Source organism: Eptesicus fuscus, chromosome 16 (genome assembly GCF_027574615.1).
Source record: "Eptesicus fuscus isolate TK198812 chromosome 16, DD_ASM_mEF_20220401, whole genome shotgun sequence".
Classification (NCBI taxonomy): Eukaryota; Metazoa; Chordata; class Mammalia; order Chiroptera; family Vespertilionidae; genus Eptesicus; species Eptesicus fuscus.
The window spans coordinates 66,165,344-66,185,577 of NC_072488.1; the positions used below are offsets into that span (position 1 = coordinate 66,165,344).

At 43.2% G+C, this 20,234-nt stretch overlaps 1 protein-coding gene across 1 annotated transcript in view; it reads right to left on the reverse strand.

Moving 5' to 3' along the window:
* The window catches only part of TMEM182 (transmembrane protein 182), a 76,187-nt gene that overhangs the window by 31,526 nt on the left and 24,427 nt on the right, over positions 1-20,234 (reverse strand). The window contains exon 4 of the mRNA XM_008153409.3: positions 69-206. Within this exon, the coding sequence (XP_008151631.1) occupies positions 69-206 (138 nt within the window). The remainder of the gene's footprint in view (positions 1-68; positions 207-20,234) is intronic.

Genomic DNA, 20,234 nt, shown 5'->3' on the forward strand with positions numbered 1-20,234 from the left:
ACTATAAACGGCAAATATATAATACAGAGGACCCAGGGCGAGAAAGCATGGCCGTAGCACTTACATACCTGCAGCAATATATGAGCTCCCGCCGACCTTGTAGAGAATGTGGCTGGCGAAGGGGGCTGCACAGATGATCAGGAAACTCGCGGTCACGACAGCGACTACCCCCAGGAGCATGAGGACAGCCCAGAAACCACGGTAAACTGAAGATCCCAGGAGAAAAGGAGAAAAGAAAAACACACTTAGACTGTGAACACAAGAGATTGCGGCGCGGTGAGTTTCTTGCCACTCATTTTTCTAATTGCAGCACAGCACTGCCAGGTGGGACCCAGGCTGTGAGTCCTGGCTTCTCTTTAAGTGGAAACCTCACCAGGTGACTTTGGACTCAGTGAAGTCAGCCTTCACTCAACTCATGCTCAGGGTGTGCACCACCCACATGCTTAGACTTTGGGAGCTCAGTTTCCTGACCAGATGTTCCGCTTTAGAAGTGGAACACCTCAAGTTCTAAAAGAATTCTCTTGAGTGAGTACCCATTGGGTCACCTAAAGGTGCTTCACACCAAAATGTACAAAAGACTTGAAAGGAATTCGCATGCACAAACACTGCCAGTTACTTCCTGCTAAGATAATTTTTATAATAAAAACAAGCAAAGTCAAAAGAACACTTTTGTAAACAGATTGATTTTTAAATTAGATATATCTAAGATTTATTCTTTCTATCAATCTTTATTCTTAAAAAGGTTCAAAATGAGAAGGTATAGTGATCTTTTATTTAAAGACCAGCAAGATTGAATTAATGGATACAGCTGGTAGAAAATAGATTGTGGTTTTGGTGATATGTTCATAGTAATCAAATAAAGAGGAATCCTAATGATCAATTTTGAACAGAATAATTACCAATCTATTAAACAAATGTATCATTTCCCAAAGGCTAAAACACAAAAATAAATTCCTTTTGGTATAAACAAGGGAAAGCTCTGTGAATCATATTAAAATTATAATTTTTATGCAAACATAAAAAAGTTAAAATGAAGCAAAGAATGTTTTTCCTCAACAAGCCCACCTGGCAAAGAAAAACATATGTCAATCAACTGGAATCTTAGAGAAAAATGCATGGGAAGATGGGAATTTGAAGAGTCGTGCAGCTGAACGGGAAAAGAAAGCTGGGGTTTTTGTGTGAATAACTCAGTCTTGAAGGCAGGAATAACAAGTGGAATTTACCTCAAAACCAATGCTGTTGATTTTCATTCACTTTATGTGCCTCATCATATCACATGGCAGGTTCTGTGGCAGGTGTGAAGGGTAAAAACATTAATGAGAGGAGCCCATTCTGCCCCTCTCCTGATCACACTAAAACTGGACAATCATGGCAAAGACCTAGCTGAGGAATCCAGAAAGCAAACGATAGAAAGTGGATTAAGAAAGGAACTCGAATCTATAGCTGAGGTCAACTCAGCTGCAAAGACTCGCCCGAATTTTTCCGTTTTTTCTCCTTCTGAACTTGGCCTGAAGGTGAGCTAAGTTGGGAACTTTGTAAAAGGTGAAAACAGAAAAAAAAATCCTAGTTAAGTCATCATTCTGCTTATAGAAGCAGAATGAAGGGCCCCAGAAGCCAAAGTCTACTTATCTCCTGTGTTCTCTCAGTCCTGCCTCAAAATTAAATCTGCACTGCTTCCCCAGTGGAGTCGTGGACATTTATGATCCCAAATGATGATTCAGTCCTCCAGATAGAAGAATTGCACATCTATTGTGCAAAAAGTGGGGGGATCGTGGTGTGTGTTTTCTCTTTTCCCTCCTGCTTTGCACTGTGGTGTAACTACATGAAACTGTGCCACAGTAAAGGAGGCCAAAACTCTGAAAGAGCCCAGACTTTCTTGTCAAAAAAAACTGGGCAAGGGAGGCCTAGAAGCCAGAAGATGTGGGGAAAATCCCATAGACATAAGAGAACTAAGACGAGAATCTCTACATCTGTGTTTGAACCTACTCAGGTAATGAGCTCACACCTCAAGTTACCCATATGTAGAAAATGTCCAAAGAAGTATAACAAAACTTTAAAAACGGAATTACTAGAGCTAGCCCTGAGGGGTGCATGTCCCCCTGACCTATATAGCATAAAAATAACTGAAAATTGAATTGACATTGAAACTAGTATCATAGAAGAAATGAGCAGACCATGCAGGTCGATTGCCTATTCAAACAACAAATCAATATTTGCCAGAGAATTTTAACAGTATGCCTAGTCTGACAATGTAATCTTAAAAAAGTCCAAGATACAATCCAAAATTACTTGATATACTAACAACCACAAAAATCTGACCAATCCTCAAAGGAAGAAGCAATCAGCAGATGCCAAGCCAAAGTTTCAGATGTGTGAATTAGTGGACAGACTTTAAAATAGCTATTGGAACCACTTTCTATAAACTAAGGTGAACACTCCTGAAATGAACAAAAAGGTAGAAATTCTTAGCAGATAAATAGAGTCTATGAAAAAGAACTAAATTGAATTTTAGAATTGAAAAATACATTATCTGTAATTAAATATCCATTATACAAGCTCAATGGCTGAATGGAGATGAGAGAGGAAAGAGTAGGTGAACTTAAAGAATGAGCAATAGAAATTATCCAATCTGAACAACAGAAATAAAAGAAATTGAAAACAAAAATGACTAGATAGATCTCAGAGAATTGTGGGACCATATCACATGATCTCATATTTGTGTCATGGAGTTCCTAAAGCAGAGGCAAAAAAAAAAATGTCAGTGCAAAAAGAATATTTTAAAAAAGAATCCCTAATTAAAACTTTCCAAATTTGGTGAAAAATAAATTTACAGGTTCAAGAAATGCAACAAATTCCAAAGAGGATAAATTCAAAAACTCAGCCCAGACACATTAAAAAATTATTAAAAACCATGGACAAAGAAAAAGTCTTCAAAGCAGCCAGACTTGGGGTGTATGGACCAACAGTCCCAAGGACTGAAAGTTTCCCATGAGAAAGGGTGGCAGCCAGAAGACATCTTTAAGATGCCAGAAGAAAAGACCTATCAACCTAAAAGTCTGCTTCTAGTAAAAACGCCTTTGAGTGATGAAAGTGAAAGAAAGTCATTTCTCAAGTAGGAAAATGGGATTTATCACAGCAGACCTGCTCTCCAAAGATGTGTGAAAGGAATTTCTTTAGGCTGAAGGGTAACAGCACCAGAGTTTACTTGAAACTTCCAGAATGAAGTAAGTGATAACAGAAAAGGTAAATATCTGAATAAATATAGAAGACTATTTTCCTCATCTTAATTTATTTAAAATATATTGACTGTTGAAATGAAAAAATACACTGTCAGCATAACACAGTAAAGAAATATCGGTTTGGAATCAGAGTAATATAGTGTTTGCCATTTATACATGTATGTAACCTTGAACTAGCCAGGTCCAAAAGAACCATGAAGCCAAGGTCATATGCAAGCAGGAGGGAGGAATTATGAATCAGGCTATAGAGAAGACAGAAAAAGCAGGACACCTCTCCACAGAGAGAAGCAGAGAGACTGTAAGAAAGAGAGGAAACACCTGGAGAAGGAGACTGAGACAGAGCCAGACAGAAAGAGAGATAAATGTTCCCCAGAGCTGCTGTCCTTTCATTTGCTCTAACAAAATAGCCTGGCTTTTCATTCTGCATTTCCTGGAAAAGGCAGGAGCAATGGATTTGTGTTTAAGGGAAAGGGGGAATCTGGCTGTCTGGAGACACAGAAATAGCTTCCAAGTGAGATTCCTTATTGCGGTCACCAACAGTCTGCTTTTCTTTCCTGCCTGTGCTTCAGCTTTCAAAGTTGCTCAACTTCAAGACTATTTCAAAATGTCTTGGAACATCCTGTTTCTTAGCTAATGATATCACCTAGTTTGCATATGTGGCACACTTTGATTCCAGAATTAAAATGTTCAATTATAATGAAGAATCATCTTGTGAAATTGAGTAGAGTCCTTTCACTGGGTGAAGTAAAACTGAGGCCTTAAGAGAATCTTCAACATGAAGAGAATTATATGATACTAGAGGCCTGATGCACAAACTTCATGCAAGAGTAGGCCTTCCTTCCCCCAGCTTCCAGCACCGGCTTCCCTCCGGCACCTGGGACCCGGGCTTCCCTCGCAGCCCTGGCTTCATCTGGAAGGACATCTGGAAAGACCTACAGTCTAATTAGCATATTATGCTTTTATTATTATAGATTGGAGCCTCTCCCCTTACTAACTTTTTCTTTGATGGACATCAGTTTTCTAATATAGAAAACAACATTCTTCACCTAAGTTTATAGTAAGGATTGAGGAAATATATAAAAAGTATCATGCAGTAAGACTTCAAATATGTTTGCTGTTATTATTACATATCTGGTATTATTATATATCTGGTATTATTACATATCTGCAGTTGGCACTTAAAAAATCTATCTACTAATCTCATGGATCTGGAATGGGAACAAGCTTTCAGTACTAATATATAGAACTGTAAAATTTTGGTGGGGAGGATGTTTTTGTTTGGTTAGGATGTTTTTGTAGTTTATATTTTTAAGACTCCTAGGTCTTAAATGTGTCTCGGAGAACACTTAGTCTGTTTCCTTGTTCGTTATATGAGCCATAAAACAGAAAAGCTTTCTCTTTGAAAGTTTGGGCTGTGCCAAGTGAAAACATCTCTAAAATCCATCTGTGCTATTAAATACAAGTCAATGCTTAACTTGAGCAATACTGAATTTCTATTACTTCCTATTAGAACATGAAGCAAGATTTATAATGTAAGTGGGTTTACATGTACTCTATATCATCACAATTTGGATCAATCAAAAGAAAGTCTCATTTGAATCTGTGAAAGGCAAGAATTAATGGCTATTTCCAAAGAAATGAAGTTCTGTTGATTCTAGATAAAGTGGTTGTGACTTGACTTAACAAAGTGTTCCTTGGTCAAGTGTGTAAACACAGAGAAAAAAAGGCACCTAACAGGAAGAGCTGCTGGTAGCTAACTGGGCTCAAGTTTTAAAAAACAGAGCCTAGCAGCCATTTCTGCACAGACGCCTCTCAGGCAAGATGCATTTCATGGAAAAGCCTGTGCTGAACTGCCTTGGCTGACCAGAAGACCCTGAGCGATGAATGAACGGATTACTCTGACACAACATTTGCTGTGAAAGAGAGGGCTAAGGGACTGCCTGGCTAAAGGAACCAGACAGCCTCGATTGCCTGCCTCTTCAGGCTTTTATTGTAACAGCACTTTGAGATCAAGTTTATCTTTTAGATACAATCAGTAGGGTAAGTAATAGTGGGAGGACACATGTGTTTGCAGTGTCCTTTAAGCAAGGACACCCAAAGATTAAGCATAAGGTTCCAGTAAACACCCAGGGGTCTGCACATACACAGACTTGTTTGGAAAGGTCAAGAAATAATTAGGGGCCCCGCCTTTGGCACATCCCTTTTCTCAGAATGTCCTCCTTACAAACTTTCCAACCAAGTCTCCTGTGCTCCCCAACACTGAACTGTCTGCCTGCCCTGTGTTTCTGTCAGCTGAGCCAGCCCTTACAAAGGTTTCCTAGAATCCTATTTCAACCAATAGGATTGAGTCTTTCCCCATCCAATTAGAGTTGCACAACCCTGGCCAATCAGAGTGGTTCTATTCTGACCCACAGTGCCTTTTGGATCAATCAAACTTGAGGATTTGGAGTCCTCATTTGCATGAGGACAGACCAATCAGAGACCAAGGGCAGGGACTTCAGTCTATATAAACCGCCTCCCCTCTGGCTCTAGGAGTACACTTTCCCTTTTCACTTAAGACTGAAGATTGTGGTTCCTTGGCTAAGCTGAAACACTAAAGATGCCTCAGCAGAGCAGAGCTGTCTAGAAGGAGAGGGCCTGGCCCCAAGACTGCCTCACAGCTGTGGTGTATCAAAATTGAGCTATTCTGCACTGAATAAAGCTTCCTTCTTCACAGCACCCCTAATTGGAGGTTCCTGTTGGTGTTGAATGACCATAGATTGACAAGTGTAATGAGGAGTATGACTAGTAATTAGTCTAACAACAGATGCTATAGAAATGGTTCTCCCAGGGTCCTCAGTTTACTTTCCTGAGTAAATTTTTAACCTTACAGTATTACTTTTTACCAATTTGCTTAGTAATTTCATTCTAGTAGATCTAGAATCATCAGCTCAGAGTATGCTGAAATTTCCTAACAATATCCTAATATATAAAAACCCTGGGTCCGTCACATCCACAACGACCAGAGGCTCAACCAACCGGAAGTCAGTCCTGCAGTCAGCACTGGGTTGGCCTGGCAACCCAGCACTGACTGCTATGGCTGCAGGCCCGTGACCCAGCACTGAATGCTGAGGGGGCTGTGAATCAGGCCCAGAGAGAGGCCTGAAGAGAGAAGCAGGGTCTGATCCATAGCCTGTGTGGCAGCTGTTGATCAGCACTTGCCTCTCTCTTTCTTTCCAGGCCTGGCCAGCAGCCACGCCTCCATTTCTCTCCAGGCCTTCACCTGGGCTGCTGATCAGCCTCTGCCTTTCTGATCAGGACCCATTGATAGGCCCAGAGATGCTGACTGGCATAGAAACCGACCAATCAGAACCAAATCTGGGTCAACTGTGAGGAGCCAATGGCTGCCTAGGAGGCAGGGCTTTTGACACTGACTGGCATAGAAACCAAACAATCAGAACCAAATTGGTTGGGAGAGGAGGGCAGTTGGGGGCGAGATCAGGCCTGCAGGGGAGGGCAGTTGGGGGCAACCAGGCCGGTAGAGGAGGGCAGTTGGGGGCAAGATCAGTCCGGCAGGGGAGGGCAGTTAGGGGCAATCAGGCAGGCAGGCAGAGAGGTTAGGGATGATCAGGAAGGCAGGCAGAGGCAGTTAGGGGCACTGAGACAAGCAAGCAGGTGAGCGGTTAGGAGCCAGCAGTCCCAGATTGCGAGGGACCACTTCTGGTTTAGGCCTGATCACACAGGGCAGTCAGACATCCCTCAAGAGGTCCCTGATTGGAGAGGGTGTAGGCTGGGCTGAGGGAACCCCTCCCCTTCTGTGTACGAATTTCGTGCACCATGCCACTAGTAAATAATAAAAAACATAAAGCACATATGTACGTACATTGAAATGACAGAACTTTTTTTTTTATATATAAATAAATGGGAGATAGCGACGTAACCACGAAACAATGTACATCGAGTCCGACATAACCCGAGGACTGCCTGTATTACAATAATTTATTCTATGAAGTATTTTCTAGTTTTCACTTGAGGACTATCGGGTTGCTTTTTTTTTTTTAGTAGAAAAAGACATCAAGTCATTGAGATGGTCTAGTTTGTTAAGTAAGAGTGTATATAGAATGCAAAGCTATGTTCCTGACATCTCCATTTTTTGCTTGTTTGTTTTTTTTAATCCTCATCCAAAGATGTTTATTGACTTTTTTAAAGAGAGGAGAGTGAGAGAGAGAGTGAAATGTGAATGGGAGAAAGAAACATCGATTGGTCGCCTCCTGCACACGCTCTGACCAGGGATCTAACCCGCAACATTTTGGTGTGCAGGACAATGCTCCAATCAACTGAGCCACCCAGCCAGAGCCTGATGTCACAGTTTTTATTTATAAAAAGTACATTACATATAGAGGATTCATTGCAAATTCAAATTTCAGATTCAAATATATATCAAAGGAACTCATATCTGGGGTATATCTAACAGGTTAAATTCCAAAGAGGCATAAATAGGAAGTGTAGGGAGACATCCATTAAAAATCCTTCAGGCAGGAAACACAAAAATAATCCAAGCCCAGCTCTGGTGGTTCAGTGATTGAACGTCGATCTACGAACCAGATCATGGTTTGATTCCCTGTCAGGGCACATGCCCGGGTTGTGAGCTCAATCCCCAGTATGGGGGTGTGCAGGAAGCAGTTGATCAATGATTCTCTCTCATCAGTGATGTTTTTATCTCTCTCTCTCTCTTTCTCTCTCTCTCTCTCTCCCTTCCTCTCTGTAATCAATAAAATATAGATATTTAAAAATCATCCAAACCTTCAGGACAGGGAAGGCCTTGAACAGAGTGGACTAGTAATTGTGCACATTAATATGTGTGCATGAGGGTGTGTGCTTTTGTGCCTGTGTGCAGACCAAGATGGGAAGCTAATGCCAGAATTGGCATCTGTTCTTAGTTGCATGTAAGGGTTAGAAAAATAAAGCCCTACCGTATATCTTTTTCCAGTAAGAATGTAATAAACAAGCAGACACTAAGACCTCATTAATTGAGACAATGGCAAAAGCAGCGGGGGTTTTAACTGAGGATTGTTTGAGAATAAGTTCCATTCCCAACCACTTGCATGCAGACAATAGCTCCAACTATTGTCTCTCCTGGACGTTGGCAGGCTGCCAGCTTGCTTGAGCGCTGGGCGCACTGCTGACCGCCTGCAGCCACAGAACTTAGCAGATATACCTCCAGTCTCTCCAGGAGCCAGGAACAAAAACTGCCACGTAAGATACACACAGCCTGGCCCTCAGAAGTGAGTCCAGAGAGGGAAAGCAGCCGTTTAACCCTGGCTGGCAGGCGCCCTGGCGGAGGAACGCAGAGGAGCCTTAGCCCATGCTGCTGCGCAGAGGCCAGCCTGGGGCTGGGAGGGCGGAGCTGAGCTGACCTCTCGCAGTGCACTGGGCTAGAGACGGTGGGCATCCCATCGCAGGAGCGGTCCAGGGACTGGGGAAGAGACAGTGGCTCCCTGCAGCTGTCCCAGGGAGGTGAGGGGAAGAGAAAATGGGGGATCTAGACAGGTAGTCAAGGCCTTCTGTCCACACCGTTATCACTCAGGCCTCCAGGTATGCGGAAGGTCAGCCCTCAGAAGTGAGTGTAACAGCCTCGTCTGCGTCGGAACAGCATCCTGGAACTGCGTGGAGGATGGGCTGGCGGGACAAGCGCGTCAGCTATGACAGCAGCCCCCGGAGCTGGAGCGGCACCGCATGGAGAGAAACGGCTCTGGGGCTGCTGCTCAGGGCGCCGAGAACCCAGCAGCGTGAACCGTTTGTCTGTCAGGACATTAACAAACCTCTGATTTCACAAGATCATACTTTACACAACAAACCTTCCATATAGAGTCAAGTAAAAATGTCAACCCAAATGACCACAATTCCAAATTCAGAGTTTTTTGATAATTTATTCTGTGTGTGTATAGAATGTAAATTATTTGCAGTTTAAAGATGCACTGATGTTACTCATTTTGCAAAGCCCGTGTCCTGCCTCAGACAGCTCACCAGCTGGTTGATGAAGCTAATAATGTGTGCTCACTACTCAGGCACAAAGGTGCGAAGCCCCCCCCCCCACACACACACACACCCTACCCCCGTCCCCCCACTGACCCGGCTGCGGGGGCCCACACCAGCCTGCCCTGCCCTGCCCATAGCTGGCCTTGGCAGCGCTGCCAGGTCTAAAAGTACGGCAATGCCCACCCAAAGCAGGGGAAGACTGTGGGCGTGGGCATGCCCGTGTCCCAGCTGCGTGACTGGGGACCTGCCAAGCCACATGCCCTGCACAGTCCACCGGTTTCCCTGGAGGAAAGAGCGAGGAGGTGCAGGATGGAGGCTAGTCACCTCCCAGCGGTGAACACCGGCAGCGAGGGAGTAAGGGAGCGAGGAGGTGCGGGGCAGGCTCTGGCCTTCACCTTCCCTGCTGGTTGTGAACTTGGGTGGACCCTGGAGCAGAGAGAGGCGTTTCTTCACAGGGTGAAAGCTTCCCAGGTGTGGGAGGAAAGCCAGAGTCAGGTCTCCTTTGCCCTCCTGATGGTGTTGGAGCTCACAACCCGGCATGTGCCCTGACAGGGAATCAAACCATGCATGATCTTCTGGTTCATAGGTCCACGCTCAACCACTGAGCCACAAGAGCTGGGCTTTAGATATACCTCAGATATGAGTTCCTTTGATATATACTAGGTGTACCAGATAATAATGCGAATTTTTTTCAATAGATGGAGTTACACATATGTTGATATATATGCAATTTGATATGTATCCTATTTTGTTGTATTAACAGCAAGTTTTAAAACTTCATATATCACATTTGCTGAAGGTGTTAACATCATAGATATTTTTAGGTTTAAAAATGTCGAATTTCGTGCCAAAAAAAAAAGCATTTGCGGGAAGTTTTAATTCATTATTTTGAATAAAATGTTATCATATACTTTGGGAAGCTTATGGTGAACATGCTCCATATCAAGATACTTGTGAACGCTGGTTTAAACAGTTTACAATTGATGATTTCGATGTGAAAGACCAAGAACGTCCAGGTCAACCAAAAAAGTTTGAAGTCCAACAATTACAAGCATTATTGGATGAAGATGCGTGTCAAACTCAAAAAACAACTTGCAGAAAGATTAAACGTTGCTCAGCAGACAATTTCCTACCATTTACAAGCAATGGGGAAGATTTTAAAGGAAGGAAAATGGGTGCCACATCAACTGAACAAAAGACAAATTGGAAAACAGAAGAGTCATCATGAAGCATCAGTGAAATGTTGCTTCAATGGCACAAAAGAAAGTCTTTTTTGCATCAAATTGTGATTGGCAATGAAAAGTGGATTTATTTTGAGAAGCCAGATGCACAGAATCATGGGTTGATCCAGGTTAAGCATCGACATCGACTGCAAGGTCAAAACGCTTCAGAAAGAAGACAATGCTCTGCGTTTGGTGGGATCAGGAAGGTGTGGTGTATTGTGAGCTTCTAAAAACAGGTGAAACCGTTAATACTGATCGCTACTGACAACAAACAATCAATTTGAACCACGCTTTCATAGTAAAATGACCAGAATGGGCCAGAAGACACAGCAAAGTAATTTTGCTTCATGATAACGCACCATCACACACTTCAAAACCAGTTAAGACACGTTAAAAGATCTTGCCTGGGAAGTATTAACCCACGCACCGTATTCACCAGGCCTTGCTCCTTCAGATTACCACTTGCTCTGATCGATGGCACACGCACTTTCTGAGCAGCACTTCAAAATGTACGAAAAAGTGGAAAATTGGGTCTCTGAATTGTTTGCCTCAAAACAAGCAAAGTTCTATTGGGACGGTCTCCACAAATTACCTGAAAGATGGGGGAAATGTGTAGCTAGCGATGGACATTACTTTGAATAAAGCACTTCTGATGTTTCTCTTGAAATTATCGTGTTTTCTTTGATTACAAAATCCGCATTATTAACCGGTACACCTAGTATTTGAATCTCCAGGGGCTGCTGTCAGAGCTGCCTAACTTGGCCCTGCGCGGCACTTGTCCCGCCATCCATCCTCCACGCAGTTCGAGGAGGGAGGCCCGCCAGGTGCTGTGGGCGCCTGGGCAGTAGTAGGGGTGCAAGAGCCCGGGCTGCTGCCCAGGAGTGGGGGATGGGAATGCGCTGGACAGCAGCAGCGCATCCTCAAGGTCGCAGTCTTGAGGCGGGAGGTCTCCGAGTGAGGCGCAGCGGGTCAGAATATGCCCTCCCAGCACATGCCACTCTGGCATAAGAATTCCTTTAATCTGCTCTAGAAATAACTGGAGCAACTGAGAATCAACACGTGCAGAAGAAAACCTTCCAGGAGTTTTCCTTCGCTAACCACAAGCAGGAACTTCGGAGAAATGAGAACTGCCATGCATTCCCTCTTCCTGGGGGACTTGGCATGAGGAAGACAGACAGCACCAAGAAGGGTCTGCACATAGCCCTTATGCAATAGCCCTTACATGATAGCCTTTATATATAGCCCGTGCATGATAGCCCTTATATATAGCCCTTACATGGTAGCCCTTATACAATAGCCCTTACATGATAGCCTTTATATATAGCCCTTACATGGTAGCCCTTATACAATAGCCCTTACATGATAGTCCTTATAAATAGCCCTTATATGCTAGCCTTATACAATAGCCCTTACATGATAGCCCTTATACAATAGCCCTTACATGATAGCCCTTATATATAGCCCTTACATGGTAGCCCTTATACAATAGCCCTTACATGGTAGCCCTTATACAATAGCCCTTACATGATAGTCCTTATAAATAGCCCTTATATGTTAGCCTTATACAATAGCCCTTACATGATAGCCCTTATATATAGCCCTTACATGGTAGCCCTTATATATAGCCCTTACATGGTAGCCCTTATACAATAGCCCTTACATGATAGCCCTTATACAATAGCCCTTACATGATAGCCCTTACATGATAGTCCTTATAAATAGCCCTTATATGCTAGCCTTATACAATAGCCCTTACATGATAGCCCTCATACAATAGCCCTTACATGATAGCCCTTATACAATAGCCCTTACATGATAGTCCTTATAAATAGCCCTTATACAATAACCCTTACATGATAGCCTTTATACAATAGCCCTTATATGCTAGCCCAGTGGTCAGCAAACTCATTCGTCAACAGAGCCAAATATCAACAGTACAACGATTGAAAATTCTTTTGAGAGTCAGATTATTTAAACTTAAACTTGTTCTAACACCATTTCTTCAAAATAGACTCGCCCAGGCCGTGGTATTTTGTGGAAGAGCTACACTCAAGGGGCAAAAGATCCGCATGTGACTCGCGAGCCGTAGTTTGCCGACCACAGTGCTAGCCCTTATATATAGCCCTTATATGCTAGCCCTTATACAATAGCCCTTACATGATAGCTCTCATACAATAGCCCTTATATGATAGCCCTCATACAATAGCCCTTACATGATAGCCCTCATATAATAGCCCTTATATGATAGCCCTCATACAATAGCCCTTACATGATAGCCCTCATACAATAGCCCTTACATGATAGCCCTCATATAATAGCCCTTACATGATAGCCCTCATACAATAGCCCTTACATGATAGCCCTCATGCAATAGCCCTTATATGTAGACCTTACATGATAGCCCTCATACAATAGCCCTTACATGATAGCCCTCATGCAATAGCCCTTATATGTAGACCTTACATGATAGCCCTCATACAATAGCCCTTACATGATAGCCCTCATGCAATAGCCCTTATATATAGACCTTACATGATAGCCCTCGTACAATAGCCCTTACATGATAGCCCTTGTACAATAGCCCTTACATGATAGCCCTCATACAATAGCCCTTACATGATAGCCCTCGTACAATAGCCCTTACATGATAGCCCTCATACAATAGCCCTTACATGATAGCCCTCATGCAATAGCCCTTATATATAGACCTTACATGATAGCCCTCGTACAATAGCCCTTATATGATAGCCCTCGTACAATAGCCCTTACATGATAGCCCTTATATGATAGCCCTTACATGATAGTCCTTATAAATAGCCCTTATATGCTAGCCTTATGCAATAGCCCTTACATGACAGCCCTTATACAATAGCCCTTACATGACAGCCCTTATACAATAGCCCTTACATGATAGCCCTCATACAATAGCCCTTACATGATAGCCCTCATACAATAGCCCTTACATGATAGCCCTCATACAATAGCCCTTACATGATAGCCCTCATACAATAGCCCTTACATGATAGCCCTCATACAATAGCCCTTACATGATAGCCCTCATACAATAGCCCTTACATGATAGCCCTCATACAATAGCCCTTACATGATAGCCCTCATACAATAGCCCTTACATGATAGCCCTCATACAATAGCCCTTACATGATAGCCCTCATGCAATAGCCCTTATATGTAGACCTTACATGATAGCCCTCATACAATAGCCCTTATATGATAGCCCTCATGCAATAGCCCTTACATGATAGCCCTCATGCAATAGCCCTTATATATAGACCTTACATGATAGCCCTCATACAATAGCCCTTACATGATAGCCCTCATGCAATAGCCCTTATATATAGACCTTACATGATAGCCCTCATACAATAGCCCTTACATGATAGCCCTCATGCAATAGCCCTTATATATAGACCTTACATGATAGCCCTCATACAATAGCCCTTACATGATAGCCCTCATACAATAGCCCTTACATGATAGCCCTCGTACAATAGCCCTTACATGATAGCCCTCATACAATAGCCCTTACATGATAGCCCTTATACAATAACCCTTACATGATATCCTTTATACAATAGCCCTTTTATGCTAGCCTTATGCAATAGCCCTTATATGTTAGCCCTTATACAATAGCCCTTACATGATAGCCCTCATACAATAGCCCTTACATGATAGCCCTTGTACAATAGCCCTTACATGATAGCCCTCATACAATAGCCCTTATATGATAGCCCTTATACAATAGCCTTATACAATATTCCTTATACAAGAGCCCTTCTCATGCATTCACTTCCCCACATATGCCCTAGTCACCTTCTCACGGTTTACCGCCCCAGACCAAACTCCTTTCCCTTTGTCTTGTCACATATCCACATTTATTATTTTTTTGTTAAAAAGGTCTAAACAAATCTCAGCCTACGTGTGTTTTCCCTATATATTTGTAACAACTGCAGGGCCCCAGTCACTGAATCTGAGAGGGCAGAGGGAAAAGCCCTCCCTTCCTTACAGAGCTGTTGTGTACAGAGCCACTCAGATCCTGGCACAAGGCAAGGTGAGTACCCAGGGCTTACCCTCCAGCTCCCAGGTCCTCCCAAGGCCTGCTGCCTGGACTGGGGGCCCCCACCCCTGCCTCAGCGTCAGAGCCACTTGGTCGGCTTTAACACCATTCCCAAACCAGGGTTCCAAACCAGACATTGAGTGAGACTCTCTGAGGGTGGGCGCCAGCAACCGTGTTGTTGAAGCCTCCAGGAGAGCGGGCTGTGCGGCCAGCTGAGAAGCACTGCAGCCCAGCCTCCCCGGAGCTCCTGGTTTCATTGAGAAGTGCTGTACCTATGCTGTGGCCCAGCCTTTACAGGGCGTCTCCCTCCGTCATCACAGCAATCCCTGCTGTGTATGTTACAAATGAGGCTCCGAGAAGTTAGATGAAATTCAAACATTAAGTAGCCAGGAAATGGCAAGGCAAAACTTGAACTCGGGGCTCTCTGCGCTCAGCCTCAGACACCCGGAGTGTCTGTGTTTGCTGTGCTTTCAAATAAATTGTCACTGCTCCATCTAAGTGTTCTAGGCTCACTCCTCCCGGCTGCTCCTACCTCATCCTGCAGAAATGCTGACGGACCCTGACAATTGCTGCGGGGAAAAGCTGTCACCGTGCTTCTGGCCGTGTGCGATGTTCTTTCCCCGGCTGCAATAAACAGCCTCTCACTTGTCCTTCCAATCACGCCTCCCTGAAGGGACATAGTGCAGCTACCCGGTCATCTCCACCAAAAGGCAGGAGAGTGTGGAATCAGTAGGAATATTGACTCAAGAGCTAGAACACCTCTCACCAGGTGTGTGACCTTGTGGAAGTTATCCCTGCCTCACTTTGACATTCCATAAAATGTGATAATAATACCTACCGTAGAGTGCTGCTACGAGGCTCAAAAGAGTTAACACAGGTCAGCACTGAGCAGAATATCTGGTCTCTGACTCAGTGTTCCTGATACACACCAGCCACTGGACTAGCACTCTGTACTGTCTTTCCTTCCTTTCATCTCCACCTCACTTCTTGACTATGAATTCCTTAAGGCAAACACTCAGTCTTATTCATCTGTCTAACCCCAAGGGAAGCTTTATGCTCAATAAAATGTGAATGAGCGAATAATCAGTAATGAATCCTCAAGGTATACAGCCAAAGTTGGTGGAATAGTTAATAGCCATGGAACAGAAGGAAGCTAATGCATTCAAAACAGAAATGCACCACGATCTTGACCTCATGCAACTATTTAACAGTTGGAGAACCTTTATCACTTAAATCCCTACTAGGGAAAACCAGGTGCTTAGAAGAACTGAGGAGTCAGTGGTGAGATGCTATCACCAAGGTACCCAGTCAGAGTGCTGAGGCCTGTCCATGCTCCTGAACACCAGCCCAGGGGAGCAAGCGGAGACGATCAAGAATTTCTGTTAAGTGTTCCTGCCCAGCTCTGAAAATGCTAGAAGGCAGACACATTTCCCCATTCACCGATTCCCTCTAAAAAAAATCTTACCTGTCCCTGAGAAGACCTGTTATCTTTTATATCAACCAATGGAGAGGACATTTTATCCAATGCTTCTTTGACATTAGATTTGAACCTGCTCACCCACAGCTTTTTTAGACACAATTGAAAATAAACATTGCAAAGTCTTGCTCACTAGGTTGTAAGTATTCTGTGTGAGTCTTCATTTTTATGCCAGGATTTGTGTTTCTAAGTTTCTAACACCCTAGAAATCATATTTCTTTCGAGAATTTTATACTGTTTTATAGCAACCTGCATCCAGGTTGCATTCCTTCTCGTAGGGACAGGACCAAAAGTAGGTTCTACCACTTCTGCATCAGAAGAGTTAGTTTAGAAATTCCATGGCCTAGAATAATTTGGGATTTCCCCCTCTGCTTATCATAAAACACCCAACAAAAGAATGATTGACAACTAAATTGGATTCCACTCTTTCATCCACCTATATTCAAATTTGTGATTGATTGAAAAACAATCTACCTTATGTCAGGCAGTGTGCTAGGTATGCACGTATTGTTGATATGACACAGAAAAGTCAATGTGTGCCATCAACAGTCTAATAGGAGAGGAATAAATATACAATCAGATGACTATAACTATGCCAAGTGCAAGGAGAAAACTGCATATTACCCAAGAACAGAGAAAGGGTACTTGACCCAATCTTGGCATACTACTAATGGCTTTTTGGAGGAGGTGATTCTTAAAAGGGAGAACAGAAGTGTAGGAAATGGAGGCAGAGAGGAGAAAGCACAGGAGGGCAGCGGCATGTGCGGGCAGCGGGCAGCGGGACAGTGTTAGTGTTAGAGGAAGTGGCCAGAGGGGGCAGATCATGGTGGTCCTGTAGGTCGTTTCCATTGGAACAATTCACCCACGCTGTATGAAACTTTCCTAAAAATCAAGAATCACAATAACTGAAATTAATATTGGCTTTTTATCCACAAGGAGCTTCAATCTATCAATATTCAAACCATTGGCAATATGTTTGCAGTCCGGGTTATTTTTTTATATTTTTTGGGGGGGATTGGGTATTTCAGTGAGAAAGAAATACAAATAGAAAGCAGAAAAACACATATTCCATTTTTTCTTATAGAAGTTTATATTTCCTAACATATTTTTAAAGAGGTAAAATACTATGAGATAAAGCCACCAAAAAAATCTGACAGTTCTTCACAGTAACTGCCCTGCCTTGTGGGGACAATGAAATGGGCAAAGAAACCTTATCAAAGAATTGGAATGAAAAAGAAAGGAACCAAACACATTTCTAGAAAGAAAATAAAGGTATTACAATGAGAGTAACCATCAGCTGCTGGAGCAAGAGGGCTGTACCAGCAAGTAATGGCCTGTCCCTGGCGACGACTACCTTGAAGAATGCTCGGCCAGCTCCTATGTAATGTGGGTGTGAACCCCGCATGCAAGGAGTGCTAGCTCAGCCCATGGAAGATGAGTGTCTCATGGGGAAGACAAGATCGCTGGGACACAGCTGGCATCTCTGGCAGGGCAAGCATGCCTTGTTTATTCCAGAACAAACGTTCCCACTTTGCTTATTCACAACAGATTGAGAGTCATGATTTCCCACTTTGCACGAAATGTGATCCTTGGTGTTCAAAGACAGTATTCACCAAGCACAGTACCTAAAGCCTCTGTGTGTGGGGCAACTGGTGGGATGGGGGCCTTGGCCTGGAGCCACCTGTGTCCCCTACCACCCATCCCCAGTTCCCCATTCACCATTGGGTGGTCAGAGCCTGCCAGCCGGGGAAAGGGACTGAGAGGTGGTCAGTGCACCTCATAGTGACTGGTCGAGCGGTCGTTCTGCCCTTAGGGTCAATTTGCATATTACACTTTTATTAAATAGGATTTGCAGTGACAGGACACTCCTTTGAGGACTTCCCTCTTTAGCTACTCAACATAAGGTGTTAGAGCAAATACCAGCCCCATTGCATGATAATAGCTGTTGCTCTGGAAACAAGTTAACATTTGGACTTCCATAAAATGTTTCGCTCCCCTTAACAACACTGAACCAATGCTTTGTTGATGTGAATAATAGCCTTGGCTACTCCAAGACTGGAAGCAATGAATTTGCATACTAGGAAAAACACTATTAAAATCTATCATATTTTTAAAATAACTATATTTAAAAGTCACTTTAATTTTAGTTCTATATCCCCAAACTAGTTTGTAAAGAGTAATAAATAGTAAAAGAAAAACTGATATTGACTCATCATACCAAAACTAAATAGTAAAATAATAGGACTTACCAATTCTTCTCTAGTTAACAAGTAGATTTTGTTTTAAAGTATATATTGCTTTTTAGGTACATGAAACAATTTCCCCTATAGTGTTATCAAGAAGGTGATTATGGAAATGCACACAGCTCACTGCAAAGCACGATCTTTGTGTTGAGAAACCTAGACAATCTCAGATTCATCAGCTTTCAACTGGTGGCAATAAACTCTAGCTCACAGTGCTGTCACCAAGATCCAAGGGGCAATATGTGTACAGCAGGTGGGCCTGCACAGTGACTGCTCACAATAGGAGTGGGCATATGCTCCCATCAATCCACTTAACTTGTCATAAAAATGAAGTAAGCCACTTTGCTGTGACATTACTGATTTTGTAAGATAAAAAATAAAATGTCTCTTTTTATTTTTTAATAAAAAGATTTTAGTTTCCAATAGATTAATAGGTTTTGTTCCAAAAGTTTACATTCCATATTCACAGGGTGTTTTCAACTTAACATGTCCAAAAACTACCTCTTTAAAGTCAGCCTGCCCCATCTCTAATTATAGCCACTTCATCCCGCCAGTTGGTAAGGATAAAAAAGGGTCATCACTGACTGTTCTTTCCTTCACACCCTACACCCAACCCATTAGCAAATCTGGCCAGCTGCTCTTCAGAATAGAACCAAATACTGTGAACTGCTGCTTCCGGGAAGATGAAGCAGACATACTTTTCCCTATTGCTTCTTTTATTCACAACTAAAATCCCTGGAGATTGTCTATGAAATAAACAGAAGAAGATTCAAATGATGAAGAGAAGGGGCAGACCAATTAGGGACCTTGGAACCCAGGGAATAACACAGTGGTGAGCTCCCTGGGGTTTCTTTTGGCCTCATTTACTAGTATCTCAGACTGAAGTTAGAGGCGTCAGACACGGACAAAACCTGGTTTATTTAAACCAACTACCAGGAAAAGGGCAGCATATCAAGACAGAAAACATTTATATAATAACTGCTCACTGCAGTCAAACACCACAGAAGAAAACTTCAACAAAGTCTAGTTCCACCCTCAGCAGACCATAAGGAATATGCCAGCACCCCTGCAGGAGTGGTTTCAGAGAAGGAAGGGAGGTGGGACTTTCATCACTACCAGGTATCAGTGAAATGAAAAGCAGCAACCAGCAACCAAGAAATGCCAACAATCACAGACATCCCCCCCCCAAAAAAAAGCCCCAACAAAACTATTTAACCAAAAGATTAAGGGGTCACCTAACAAGGCAGGAAACTTTTAGAAAATAACTACTCTATACCAGTCGAACATCACAGAATAAAGCAGTGGCCCTCAATTGCACTCAGATCAGCAAAGACCAAGAGGAGAGGCTAGACTTGAAAGCTTGATAGGCTATAACAAGGTGCCCCCTACACCACCACCAGACATGCACACAAGGATGTGGCAGAAAAGGCTGGATAAGGAATCAGGACTTTCATCTCTGCAGGGGTAATGAAGCCACCATCACAGAAACAGTAGAAACCACGTGGGGAGCTGGACTCCACACCTACAAAATGGGAATGAGGCATCCCTGCCCTATTGGGGGTTTCCGAGCAAGCCTCATAGAGAGTCAAAATGTTCACCACCACCCAGTAGTAATGGGGCCACCCCTGGATACCCACCATTTCAGTGGAAGTCATGGTAGAAGCTATAATGATCCAAGCCTCAGCCTACTGGCCAGGATGGTACCAATGGAACCATAGTAGGAAGCCAAAATTCTCATCATTTGGCTCAGCTGTTAGAACATCAAACCACAGCCTGAAGGGTTGTGGGTTTGATTCCCAGTCAAGGGCACATACCTCAGTTGCAGGTTCAATCCCTGGCCTTGGTCAGGGCATGTGCTGGAGGCAACCCATCAATATGTTTCTCTCACATTAATGTGTCTCAATCTTTTCCTCCCTCCCTCCCTTCCACTCTCTCTAAAAATAAATGGAAAAATAGCCT